This window comes from Barbus barbus (genome assembly GCF_936440315.1).
Source record: "Barbus barbus genome assembly, chromosome: 34".
NCBI lineage: Eukaryota > Metazoa > Chordata > Actinopteri > Cypriniformes > Cyprinidae > Barbus > Barbus barbus.
In genome coordinates this window covers 21,080,982-21,095,931 of record NC_136762.1, presented here as the reverse complement: position 1 = coordinate 21,095,931, position 14,950 = coordinate 21,080,982, and the positions used below count along the sequence as shown (strand labels likewise).

The 14,950-nt window shown below is 37.1% G+C and overlaps 1 protein-coding gene across 1 annotated transcript; it reads left to right on the top strand.

Annotated features, from left to right (window-relative positions):
- The first annotated feature begins 2,737 nt into the window (after positions 1-2,737).
- LOC306854411 (rho-related GTP-binding protein RhoU-like) lies at positions 2,738-9,857 on the top strand. Its single transcript, XM_079392376.1, has 3 exons — positions 2,738-3,144; positions 5,302-5,360; positions 7,329-9,857. Exons 1-3 carry the CDS (start codon positions 2,946-2,948, stop codon positions 7,782-7,784), a joined length of 714 nt encoding a protein of 237 aa, XP_079248502.1. The 5' UTR covers positions 2,738-2,945; the 3' UTR covers positions 7,785-9,857.
- Positions 9,858-14,950: the final 5,093 nt, after the last annotated feature.

The following is a 14,950-nucleotide window of genomic DNA, read 5'->3' as shown; positions in this document are numbered from 1 at the left end:
CTTAATGTATGATGAAAGTAGCAGAATGAATTTGGAAGGGTACAAAACCATCTTGCCTACCAATATTCAAGAAAATGCCACCAGATTCATTGGGAAGTGCTTCATATTGCATCAGGACAATGACCCAAAACACCCTGCCAGTTCAGTCAAGGAGTTTATAAGGGCAAAGAAATGGGAAGTCTTAGATTGCCCAAGTTAATCTCCAGATTTAAATCCGATTGAACATTAATTTCACCAGCTGGAGAGGAGAGTAAAGGCAGAAACTCCCCAAAACAAGCAACAACTGGAATTGGCTGCATTAAAGGCTGGGAAAAGCAATTCAAAGGATGAGACCAAGAGTCTGGTGATGTCTATGGGTCACAGACTCACTGCTGTGATTGTGTGCAAGGGATCTGCAACTAAATAATAGCTTTTAATCTTTTATATCTGCTTATGTTCAACTGTCCCAATACTTATGCTCACATCAATGAGTGGGATGAACTCTAAAAGTGCTGTTCTTATTTGGTAAAACATGTATGTGTTGATACGGCTAATAATAAAATTGACATTCTGTAGTTTTGTGTCTGTGGCGAGGGGGGCGTGGTTCAGCGAAGTCGGCAGCGGGAGAGAGCATTGGGAGACGAGCGGTGAGAAAGTAGGTCAAGTGCAAAATGATGAACACCTGTGTCTGATTGCAGTGATTGGCCTGGAGAGACCGGATAAGAAGCCTCCGACAGCGACAGACGGTAGAGAGAGCCGGACGGGAAGGAGACTCGGAGTGTGACAAGCTGGTTTTAACTGGGCGAACCCAGGAAACTGTGCCACGGAGTGCACGTTCGTGTTGTGTGCAGAACGGCAATCTTTATTTTGGTTTTTGTTTTGAGTTATTGTAAATAAAGCCTTCCGAGTCTCCCAAACGCCAACCTTGTCCTCTTCCTTCCTCAAACCCCGAACTTGAACTGTATCACAGTCTCGTATTCATCTTTTAATCATATTTGCAAATGTCTTGAATCCACAGCTAACAGAGCAATTTTGTTACTGTTCCAATAATTATGGAGGGCGCTCTATGTTGTAGTTTCACTTTTCACCTTTTTTGTTTAGTTTTGCAATATAGAGAATTTTGTTTTGGGACAAAAACTGGAACACACGAGATTTTTTGGGACCGTTTTGTGCATGCTGTTACAGTGACTGAGACTTTCAAACCTTTTTGTAATGTATTTATGTATTTATTTATTTATTTTAAACACCATAGAAATTGCATTGAACTGATACCAACATTGTCTTGTGCCCAGCTTGCTGCAGGAAACCATGCGTTCATAATTACCTATAATGTCCTTATCAGACATTAATAGACAAATATGTGATTTCAGAAAGATACAATTACTTTAGCATTTATTTACACAGACATAATCTTTCTTTCTCATACAATTTAATGACAAAGTCCTTTGAATTAATGTAGCTCGATCTGGTCCCAAACAGCCAGTTTAATTCAAATTCAATACATAGCCTATATTTACAGACACTGTTTCTCTTCATCCCTTAACCTGAACAAGTCAGAATGAGATTATATGGAATATTGTAATCACGTATGGAGTTTGTTCAGATGAGGTCCCAGCTGACTGCTGTACTTTACCCAGAAATGTGCTGAATGTCTTTAAGTGCAACTTTCCTATGACCCCTGCCTTTCATCTGACCATAAAATCATTTTCAGAGTTTATCACCTGATGATATGCTTTAAAGTGATGAGACACATTACAATATATGAAGCTTTAACTGGACAAATAATCAGTTTCCCTGATACATTCTACATTCCAAATGGTGACTCATTAACCATCATCTTATATATACTAACATAAATCTATAGGCTCATACTAAAAGTGAAAAGCACTTAATTATATTGTATGTCGGTTACTTGGCATCACTTTGTTTCATAATATGTATACATATTGTAGATTAATTTCTCAAAATAAATATTAAATAGCTCAATATTGACCACTAGGTGGAAGACAAGCTCAATTTACAGTAATACCTAGTCGCCAAAAGGAGGTGAAAGGGATAATTCAGATGTAACTGCACATTATTCTATTTTGCTACTAAAGTTTAATACAAATTATCATTATAGTGTGCTGTAAATATTGTACAGTTTTCCTAAAGGCATTGTTATATTTTATAAACGCAACGTTTTAGTGATTTTATAGTCAACCTTTTTATGTTTTGTTGGTCACATTTAACAATCATAAACATAAATGTTCTTCATGAGCCCCAAAGAAGCACACGTTCCTCTAAGATTAATGTTTAAAATATTTTTTGATCTATTTATGTTTGCAAACCCCTTAAAGTAGAACAGGTGTTCTCTAAATTCAAGACCTGACAATGTTTAATCTCAAAATAAGTTTTGTGAAAATATAAAGATTCATTAAACAAAAATAAACGTTACCTTCCACCACACTTAAAATGCTACAAAGCTGCCTTTTCGTTATGATTGTTTATACTTGCAATGAATAAGACATAGGCTTAATATGTAGGACATTATATGAAGGATACTTCTTATAAAACAGTGTTAAAATTGCTACTTCAGAAGTACTCTGAAGATATAGAATCAATTGCCTTTTACATATTAACACACACACACACACACACACTCGCCGTTGTTTCTAGTGGGACGAGTGTCATGAATATGCCAAAGCAGCCATGTGAGGAGGGAGGAGCTAGTCAAATGAAGGCTGACTATAAAAGCTGCCTTTCTCACTCCTCACCCAACTGTTGTAGTCTGCAAGTCTGTAGTTTTCTGTGGAGCTGCTGAGTATTTGGAAACTGACGCTTTACGCGCACGGCACCGGATCAAGCGCATTTACGCAGTGCTCATAGTGCAGCGTCGTTTTTAGAGGGCTCTTATTGATGTTTTTTTCCTGGGTCACTCCATTAGGAGTGTGCGATCCACCTGCGGTCCGGTCGAGCAGCGCGTCATGGATTACAGTAACCTGATAGCGCCTCCGGTGCCGCCACACAAACCCAGATCCCCCCGGCCTGCGCACTGCCAGGGGCGCCTGTTGAAGTGCGTGTTTCTCGGGGACGGAGCTGTGGGAAAAACCAGCCTGATTGTCAGCTACACGACCAATGGTTATCCAACAAAATACTTCCCGACAGCATTTGACGATTTCTCAGGTGAGTCTTTTGACTCGTAATTGCGCGTTGTAGCGCATCAGTTGCAAACAAATGCACAAGCTTGTCATAATAACTTCACTATTCCAGCAATTTTGTCAGTGCTATTAGTTCTTTGCCTAAAACTCGAGACTTTTTTCGCTTTTAGCTTATTTTTTAAGTGGATTTATGAAGTCGGTTATGAAGTCAGTTCGCCAAGTTCACACGGGTGTTTTAGCAACTACAGATCACGTGAAGATGATATATATTGTTATATTGTTAAGCGTGCTTGTAAATAAAAACAGTATATGAGTATTTATATAAGTACTGTTTTTATTTACAAGCATGCTTGTCTATCCATATTCTTTAAAACGCAATTAAATAATGTTTGTTTTTTCACGTCATCTCTCCATTTGGTTCACAGCCAAATTAAAAAGTCTAATATATATAAATATTGTCAAATCAGTGAGTGCCTTCAGAACAAAGATCTTGATATATTGATACATTGGAAAAAATGGTAACATAAATTAACTGGTTTTATTTAAGTCAAATATTATGTAACATCACTGAATCAAGCTAAATACATTAATTTATACCAACACTATTATTTAATATCAGGTAGAAATCTTTAAAGTAATAAAAACTTTAAATTGCAGGTTATCACTTTTTGCGGTTTATGCTGAACAATAACCAAAATCGATAAACTGTAATATGTATGATGTTGAACTCATAACCGATATATCATGGAAGCATATTTGACCACCAAGTGCAAAATTTGATTACTGATTTTATTAGTTTTCATAAATAAACATTAGTTTTTTTCTGATTGTGTTGCCAAAAAGTTATGAAAGCAGCTGTGAAACCGGAGAGAGGTTTCTTGAAAGTTGCTTTTTAGTGCCAATTTACTGCACAATCTTTAGTGTGTTTCCTGAAATGAGTCATTTAGGATCATTTTAATAGATCCTAAAGCAGTACTTTTGTAGGACTACAGCATTATTTTCCATCAAAGAAGTGTTTCATAATTTGTGAATGGACCTCAAACAAGAGCCATTCAGTTGTCAGATCCCACAAGCATGTCTTTGTAATTAGAAAGCCTTTGCGCAATAATGCCTAACCTGAAAATCTGGCCCCTAAAATCCGTTGGGTCCACTTGTTTGAATGTCTGAGCAGATATTGTGTGCTGGAGTCCGTGATGATGTCACTCTCACACTCGCTCTCCTGGAACCAGATCAGAAATCCCTGCACTGATTTGAGAGCGGTTACGCAATTCAACAGGTGGCACTTTGAGGGGGAAGAGGGCTAAATTAAAGGCAGATCATATGACGGGGATTTGGAGACCATTCCACAATAGGCGCTTGACAAGCAGAACACTTTGAAGTGGCAAACCATCAGCAGGGCCTCAGTGTTACTGTTTCATGAGGTCACTTTACTGTGGCATGTTGGAAAAAAACATTCTCATAGGTTTTAACAGCATGTACAGTCCTTCAAAACATGCAAAGTGTGAGATGCTAAGCTGTTTATGAGCTGAAGGAACCCAAATATCTGGGCCGTTGATCTGTAACATACATGAAGGTGTATAAAATATAATAATAAATAATAATAATAATAATAATAATAATAATGCATAAGGATTATTATCGAATAAGGATAATGAGAATGATTTTTCTTATCAGCCTTTGTTATATTAAATGTTATTATAAATTAATATTACATTACAGACTGTTATTTAAAAAAAAGTTTATTTTTAATAATGTTTATTGCTTGTTGATTTTATTGCACATCAATATGAAAAATTACACATTGATCCTGAAAATAAAAATAAGAAACGTCTATTGTTGTTGTTGTTAAGTCTTATATTAAGATTTTATTACAAAAACATAATAAAAGATAAGAATAACGCTGCTGTTGTTGTTTATTATTATTGTTATTAGAGACGTGTGTGTGTGTGTTCATATATTTGATATAAAGTTGATTGTATGCATCTATCTTAGCTCTCTAATTTAATATTAAAATAACCTCTTAAATCTTAAAACCTCTTTAAAAAAGCTTAAATTGGTCATTTAAGTCTATAAAGTCCAGTGCAGTTGTGTTTGTTCACAGTGTCAGGTGACTAAATGGAAACAGGTGCGTGTGTTGGTAGTAAAATGACTCATCCTTTCCCTCTTTTGTTTTTTCCTTCAGCGGTCGTACAGGTGGATGGACAACCAGTGAGACTGCAGCTTTGTGACACTGCAGGACAGGTAAGATCTCCACTACACCACCTGCATCCTAGTCTCGCACCTCAGCTATCCGATGCATCATGCACCCCAAAGAAGATCATCAGATAACTAGATCTTTTTGTTTGGGGTTGGCATTTGTCACTCTCTGGATCCAGGATTTGGAAATTGGATGACAAAGTGATTGCACAACAAAATCTTAGCAATTAGAAGAGCTCTGCAGGGACGCCATACTGTGAAGAAATTGTAAAGAGTGAAAAGAACAATCCTCAAGCTATTGGCACTTTAGTCATTGGATCTCCCTTATGAGCCATGCAAGCTTGGACAGGGTACCATGTATTCAGAGGTTTTACCTCCAAGTGATGTTTGTGATGCCAAATTTTTTTCAGCACTGATTATTTTCAATCTGCAGTTGTGTAACTACTTTCACATATCACTGAAAATCATTTGAAAAGGCCCCTGGCTGTACATTCATTCCGCTTTCCACATCGGAATATTATATAGTTTTGTGGAAGGGTTTTGTTTAAGGCTTTGAACCTCAGAAGCTGACACTCCTTTGTCATGCATTACATGAGTTAACAAATAAATGACTCTGCCCTCTTAGTACATAACCTATTAATCCCTTTACATAACCATGCAGAGGCAAGCTCAGGCAAACACGGGAAGATAAGAATTCAGTTTCCCAGTTATAGGACAGCAGGCTTTCATATAGATTTCAAAGAGAAAGAACAAATGCACTTTGCCCAATACTGAGAAACAAAGGCTAGTATGACAAAAGTCTATTACTTTCCGTTTGGATGTACTTCCATTATGTTGTGCAGGTGTCCATGTCAACAAAAGAAACAGTGGTTGTTTGATAATAAAGTCAACCAGGCGATGTCTGTGCGTCAGTAAGTTGACGTCTATGTACTTTTAAGTGCTTTTTTTATTTAAGTGATAATTGGAGGGCTGGGTGATATGACTGTATATACTGTACAAAACTGACATCCACCTGTGTATACCACAGTTCATCTTTCTTAAATATATAAAAACCCAACACCAAACAAAAACATCAATAATTGATTATTATTATATTAATAGTAATACTAGCAATAATAATTCGCCATTTCTAGCTAGTTACTGTAAAACCTGCTTCAGTAAGCTACTGCAGTGGCTGTTTAACAGTTATTTATAGATTACTGTAATTGGTGACGAGCATATTACTGTAAAACTGAAATGATACAGTATCTAGCTTTACTTATTCTATACAGTAAATCAATTTCTGTAATAACCATATACCATTCAGTAACCATTCATTCAAAAAAATGTATATGAAAATATTTGTGGTAAAATCTTTTACATGCATGCATACATTTTATAATTCTTTCTTGCATTAAAATCATAATGGTTACACTAATGGACATAAATTAAAAATAGATTAAAACACAAATTCATGTGCGTTCAGTAAGTTTAATGTGTGATTACTTAATAGTTAAATATGTAAAAGTAAATTTAACAATGTATAAAATAACATTTCAGCAGGTATTTATTTGCAGCATTATATATTCATTAGCTGTATAGATCTACCTAGATTGTTGTTTGTTTTCATGTTACAATTTTTATCTAAATCTGAGCATTTCATAATGAGAAGTAGATGTAGCGTAGCCAAGAAGAGAGGCCCTGCTCTCCAAAAGCTCAGCAGATTTATACTTTTCAATTCATTTGTACAGCATAAATGAGACCGGGTGTGCCAGAGTTGAAAACTTTGGCCGAGTTTAAAAGATTAAAGCGTGCACTGCGTGTTCCACATGCAATGTTCTTTGCAAGCGCCAACCTATAATTTCACTTAATTGCTTCAGGGAATTATAAAACACCCCAAGAGCTAGTTAAAAGATTGAATTATTTAAAATAACAATTTAGAATCCCGCAAATGATTTTTGAGAGAGTCCTTGTGTTACAAAACCTTATAAATATCAGTAATGATATACTTTTCACTTCCTCTCTCTACCTCAGGATGAATTCGATAAGTTGCGTCACTTCTGCTACACGCGGACTGACGTCCTCCTCCTGTGCTTTAGCGTCGTCAGCCCCGCTTCCTTCCAGAACATCGGTGAAAAATGGGTGCCGGAGATCCGACGCCGTTGTCCGCTCACACCTGTGCTGCTGGTGGGCACCCAGTGCGACCTACGGCAAGACGTCAAGGTCCTCATCGAACTGGCACGGCACCGAGAGCGTCCCGTCCTGGAAGAGGACGCCCGCGCCCTGGCGGACAAAATAGGAGCGGTAGCCTACATAGAATGCTCCTCTCTCACACAGAAAAACCTTAAGGAGGTGTTTGACGCCGCCATCTCCGTCGGGCTCCGACACTCCGACCAAAGATCCAAACGAGAGCGGAAGGTCCACAGTACTGCTGATAAAATGAAAATGCTCTCGAAGTCGTGGTGGAAGAAATATATCTGCATACAGTAGCGAAGATCAAACCCATCTTCTGAGGCATGAACAATGTGATAGACTCTTGTTTAGCATCACGCTCCTGGTGGTCAGTTGATAACGAATCAACAAAGGACAGTGTTGCTACTGTAAGGATGATGTGAATGGTTGCAAAAGGTGCAACTAGCTTCCCAATAACCTATGCAGGGCTGTTGCTAAAAGTCACAGGGCCCGGGATGAAGATTTTCTACTCTGGGGCCATTGAGTAGATGTAGAGAACCTTATCTGCTTTGTTTCCATCCATGTATTTTCATGTAAATTTGGGATATTGCATAAACACTAAAGGGAAGTTACATAAAATTTGTACACTAGATGTACATTAAAAAAAAAAACAATCCACTCAATTTAGGTTAATATATCTTCTTATTCAATAAGAAAACATGCATATAAACCACAATGGAAACACATTTGCGAATAAATGCCTGGTTACACAACAAAACTCAAGTGCCTCAACAGATCAAGTGACTGGGTCACCGATTTCATTGCATACCATCGAAATCCTATATGTAGGGGGAAAAAAAAGTTTTTCTTTACAGCAGTTTCCCAGGAATTGATCATTTTGTTCTCTGAAACATATGAAATGGAAGCGGTAGTTTCTTCGCAAATGTTTTATGCAATATTCCAGTCGAATTCGCAAGTTTGAATGCAAACATAGCTAGAGACTCTCCATCACAAAGCCTGGGATGACTTGCCCAGTTGTGCTCCGATAAACAACGCTGACTGTACAGTATGAACACTCGAAATAGCTCAACTGGATAGTGAAGAACACTGTTGACCTCTTCCACAGCCAAAGTTTTATAACCAAATACAACAGTACAGTTTCTTTTTACTTACCCATGTCTTCTACCTGATAAATGCATGTACGAACATGATGCAACCACATGTTAATGATGCTAGCATGCTAACACTGGTGATTAAGCACCCTTTTGTTTGTTTAACCTCCATGTCTGAGGTCACAAAGGCAGTACTGTGGCCGTTTACGCCCACTCTAAGTGGTCCTTCTATCCCATCATGCTGAAGTGTTCAGTCTGTAACTGAACCTACTTGTAACTGTAGACCACCTGATGATCGTTTGGAGTGTAACTGGAAGTCTTCTGTCCTGGTTAACATAGCCTTGAAATGGATGGTGTTCAGTGAACTCTTGTTTACTGTTAGTCACAGAAAGGTGGACCTGTTAACCATAACACATTACCTTTGTATGCCATACAGTGCATTGCACTTGTGATCTCTTGTTAACCCCTATTGCAGTCTTTATATTTGACTTGATCAACACTGACGTGCCATGTTGTAAAGACTCTAGTACAAAGTTCTTTGGCTATGCGTCCTCCTGTTTAACCAGCAGTGATGGAGATGATCAGCCAATGAGATGTTGCTTTTGCTTCTCATTATTCAGAAGCCCAATCAGAGTCATTCAGTCAGAGATCTGCCTCAAATGACAGAGCGCAACAGTAGGGTTCAGTAAGTAAAAATCCCATTCATTTTTCCCCTCCGTCTCAATCAAAATTAGCAGTTTTGTATTTTTTTTTTCTTTTTTTTTTAAGCTGATCAATTTTATATCGTCAAATCAGCAATAAGTTTGTAGTGTGCAGTTCATTCCATATTAATTTTTATTTTATTAGGGCCCAAGCACGACGGTGCAAGGACCCTCTTGGAATGTCTCAGTTTATAATTATATCTTATTTTTCCTTTTTCTTTAAGCTAGAATGTTTGGTTTAATTATTCTTTATTGCACTGTTTGTTTTATTTTTTATTTTTTTAATTAAAATGTAAGTGGGGAAAATGAATTGGGAAGAGCCTAGGCCTTAGAGAGCGGTTGGTCACTGTTGTGCTCTGTACATCTATACATCAGGAAGTGGCCTCTGTTCTTTATGTACTTTATTGCCGCCACAATAACAATATCAGGGTAATCTACTTTTAAATTTGTACATTTTATGATTGAATTTAATTTTCTTACTCTATCAACACTGTTTGTGGTACTGTGTATGAGCGTTTTGGTTGCTGACTGATATCCATTTTTTCCATGGAAAATAAATGTGACATTAACTAAAACCTGAATGGGTTTCTTTCAGTTGTGTCTTGCATTACAGTTAATATTCAATGAAATCACCTACAACAGCACTGTTTATGACTGGGAGTATATTGAAGTACATACTGGGTCAGTTTTGCTTTCAAGCCGACTTTAACATGCAATACCTCAGTGATAGCTTTGTTAGCATAAACTATATCTGGTAAGCACATGTTTGTTGCAAAGAGACCATTGGAAATCATTTGAAATAAACTTTGAGAATGGAATGGATTCACAAAGTGTTGAGAAGTTCTAAAAAGGAACATTTGAACCATTAGCACGTTAGCTATTCCAAGTGGTAATCAAAAACACTGAATGCACTTTCTCGCAAAATGTTATCAGAGTAGTAACTCTCATGCTATCCAACCAAATTACGCACCAAATAACTAAACAACGCAAAGTAAATCGCTAAACCTGCTCCTAGCACATTCTTGACAGGACCGGTCTAAAGCCCGAAGCCTGAATTTCTTCACATTTTTCACAAAGTGACTAGCTAGCTGTTGACAAAAACATAAGTGTTTGTGCTAGAAATGTTCTATTTGGAATGTTCTATGTGGAACATATGTTCTATACAAAAATAAATGTAGGAAATCTGGCAATATTCACTAGCTAGCTAAACAGTAGGCAGGTCTTAAGTGCATTGGTAAGTATTTGGGTAATTTGCACTATTAAGAGAAAATGAAAAATGAATTACTGGATTGTAAAAATCCCAGTTCTAGTGGTTGTAGCTTATGCTGATTCCAATGTTTATTACTATTATTTTACTATTTTGGTTTGATTTATGTTATCCATAACAGGATTATTTGAGCTGGAAGACTTTACTAGTGCAGGTCACTGGGCCACATGAGAATAAGAGTATAATTATGTCTGCAACAGTCTCACTGTAACCCATCATTAAGAGGTTTTGTTTCGTCTCACAGAAAAGCCAACTGCACAGACAAAAGTTTCAGTGAATGCAGTCTGTACCTAACTTAGCATAACTAGCATTTCACTCAAGAATAAACAACAGTTACTCTCAAACCATAATGTGTACTTTTACAACGCAAGATAGCCAGTTTGATATGGTAGTGCTCAGACATTCTTGTGGTTGAAAGAAGATATCACAGTTAGCATGTTCCACACACCCTAAAAGAAAAGAGGATTTTCAATAAATCTGTCTAAGATATCTACATTGAGTGTGGTCAGAAAGAAACAACATATTTCATAATCATCTCTGGCTGAAAAAAAAGGTCATGCTGTGGTTGAAAATTTTAAATAATTTTCGCAAGAGTGTTAAAATGAACAATAGCAGACCCGAACACAGATCATGTGACCTTGGTGTGACCAATGCTTAGTCTTTGGGGTTTGAACCCATTTCACACATCTTATGTAATTTCTGGGAACATTTAGGTAACTGAATGCCTGAACATATCCTGAAATGGACTTTGGTAATGAGTTATGACAAGTTGATATCATGCTGTCATTGGTCACAATGACAATAATACGGTTCCAGAGATGACAGGAGTTTAACTGCAAATTGGCGCAAATCCTTTCTGCCTATTGATGTGATTTGTTCTGGAAGATGTGTGTAATTGTGCACAGCCTGAAGTCTCTTGTAATGTGTGTGACGCAATAAATCGGGCCCCTTTAGCGGGAAAGCTGATAGGATTAAATCCAACAGCAGTGTGGTCTCATTTGAAGCACTGGTACTGACACAAATCTGCTTTTAATGCACGTCTAGAGGCATGAGGGAACATTGCTTAACATAAATTAAATCTCATTACACACATAGTGATGGTTTCTAAATACCACAATGTTGGTTTCTAAAGGCCAATCCATTTCCTGCCATAATTAGTGGTGTTTGCAAAGGCAAGCATCATTATTAGAATCACTCATATTTAGGTTTAGGGGTTTAGAACAAAATTGTTTAATCAAACAGAATTTTTAAAAATACATTTCTGTCATCATTTCCTTGAATTTGATGTCGCTCTAAACCTGTGTAACTTTCATCAGTGGAGGGTAAAATTAGAGAGCTATTTTCATTAAATGAAAGTAAATGGTGACCGAGGCTTTCAACCTTCAAAGGTTCTAAATGGTTTTAAAATAACTTGGCTTCTCTTAAACACAGCATTTTTAGAATGGAGTGTCAACGATCACACAATGGTGAAATATGTCCATCTAGCAACGCAAAAATCATCAGCGGGTGGCCTTTTTTTGTATTCAAAAACACCAGACATGGCATGAAAAACCATCTGGATATGTACTCTTTAATAAGTTCAACTGCACAAGACACCACAGAAGACTCTAGATGTGCATACAATGGTCAAATGCTTCTGTCTATTGCATGTTAGATAGAAAAATAATGGAAATATAGTGCAGTGATATGCAAAAATATTAGACGCAGGGCACTGGAATGTTTTTTTTTTAAGTCCATCTTCTTTTAACTTGAGTGCTGTATTTTTACAATGCAATGTCATGTGTGAGACACTGCAAAAGACACAAGTGCAGCGAAATGTGGAATGCAAAAATGTTTTATGACATCAAATGTCATTCGTTTTTGGGTAGCACTTTATTTTACTTTACGTGTACTTCCCTGGTACATACATGGTAAATATCTTGCACCTACAGGCAAATGAGTGGTAACACAAGGTGTGAGGTGTATGTGCATGGTAACAAATAAGAAGCACGGCTGTACTTAACAGTCGTACATGCATGGTAATTAATTTGTACATACAGACAAGTGTGGGTAAGAACGGTCACTTACAGGTAGTACCCGCACATGGTAACTAATTAGATACTTTACTGTATTTAAAGTATGCACGTGATAAATATGTAGTAGGCCTATTTACGGACAAGTTGGTACAAACAGGCACGTCCTTACAGTATCCGTATATGGTATATAATAAAACACATTACATACTAATGGTATGTACATGGTAAATGAATAGCACCTACGGAAAAATGTGCTATTATGTGGTAACAAACAATACATATACTGTACTATACACGTGGTAAATATGTAGTACTTACAAACAAGTGTGTGTTAATGCTAAATTGCTCTCCACAAGAGTGCTTACAAAGTTTGAAGAACTGGTAATTCCAGTGTAGTGTTTATGTAAAACGGTGCACTTTATTTTACAGTCCGTATACTTATTATGTAAGTACTGGTGTATGTACCTATTAGTTAATGTACAGAATAAGTTATGCGGTACTGAAGTTGGGGGTATAAACATGGACCAAGGTACTTATTGAATAATTGATGGTAGATGGTACATAGTAAGTATACGGAAATAGGACTTTAAAATAAAGTGCACCAATTTACATAAACATTACACAGGAATTACACTACATATTTACCACGTGTATTGTGTCTTGTTTGTTACCACATAATAGCACATTTTTCCGTAGGTGCTACACATTTACCATGTACATACCATTAGTATGTACAGTAATGTTTATAATTAGATAGCATATACGGATACTGTAAGGACGTGCCTGTTTGTACCCACTTGTCCATAAGTACTACATATTTACCATATATATACATTAGTAAATACAGTAAAGTATCTAATTAGTTACCATGTGCGGGTACTACCTGTAAGTGACCGTTCTTACCCACACTTGTCTGTATGTACAAACGAATTACCATGCATGTACGACTGTTAAGTACAGCCGTGCTTCTTATTTGTTACCATGTACATACACCTCAGGTAAGTACCTTGTGTTACCACTCATTTGCCTGTAGGTGCAAGATATTTACCATGTATGTACCAGGGAAGTACACGTACTGTAAAATAAAGTGCTACCAGTTTTTGTAACCAGCTGAAATGTGCAACATTTAAATTCAAATCACACAAATGAAAGAATAGCATCTTAAATAGTTAATAATAAATAAGTACTTACAGCCAGTAAAGGGATAGTTCACCAAAAAAAGAAAATTCTGTCGTCATTAGCACACATTGTCATTCTATTTCATTCCAAACCAGACTTTTTTTCTTTTATAGAACACAAAAGACACAAACACAAACAACTTTGGACCCCATTAATTATCACAATTTGTACAAAAAATTTAAAAATCACATTCGTTCACATTTTTTTCAGAAATCTAGTTATTTAAATCTGTCATCACATTTGATATGGTTTTTGAAATGGAGCCAGACCTGAGCGTTTTTGTAGTGACTTAATGTTGATATGATTGTTTGATAACCCCTGATATATTGCTTCATAGTTTCATTGGCAGGAGCTTTTGACGTCCTACCATATACACAAGGCCATAAAAACCCATCAGTCTTTGGCACGCAGACTCACACATGCAGGCACAATGTGTTTGTGTCTCACATCAGGTTGTGTTTCGCTGTCTTTTGTCAACACGGCTGGAGGGAGTGACGCATTTAACTTGCATATAGCCAAATGGTCAATGCCACTGCGAGGAAACCTCGATGTTTGTCTGCAAATATGAGTATAGTTTGCAGGTAGAAAACTTGTTGCCACAGTGCTTGTGGCAACAAGTGTTGTGGGTCGTTTCCAGAGCATTGCTATGTTGTTACTTCAGTGTTTTAGGCAGTTGCTATACTAGCCCTAGTCCAAAGATATGATATGATATGATGAATTGGTAATAGGTCAAGGTATCATGTTTGGGTATAAAAGGAGCATTTTAGTCTTTGCAAGCAAAGCTGCATCATGGCTCATCACTTTGTGCCAAATTTTACTAGAGAAGTGTCAAACAAATCAAAAATCACATTTCGCTATGCAAAATTGCAAAGAATTTAGGTCTTTCACCAAGTACCATACATAATATAGTGAAAAGATTCAGGGAATCCAGAGAAATCACAGTACATGTAGAGCAAGGCAGGTGTTACAAGTCAGTCAGGTTCTCCCCTCAGCCAGTCACAGCGCACAGCCTCTCCTGAGTACTAATCATCTGCACCTGTTCCTCATCACCCCATCAAGCGGACACAGTTTAAAAGCACACACCTCAGCTTCATCCATTGTCCGATCTCGTTAATGCGAAGTGGACTCAACCTACTGGTATTATCGGCTGATACTAGTAAAGTGACTTACCTGTGTTACTCACCTGAATTCTCTTCCTCCAGTTGTGCAT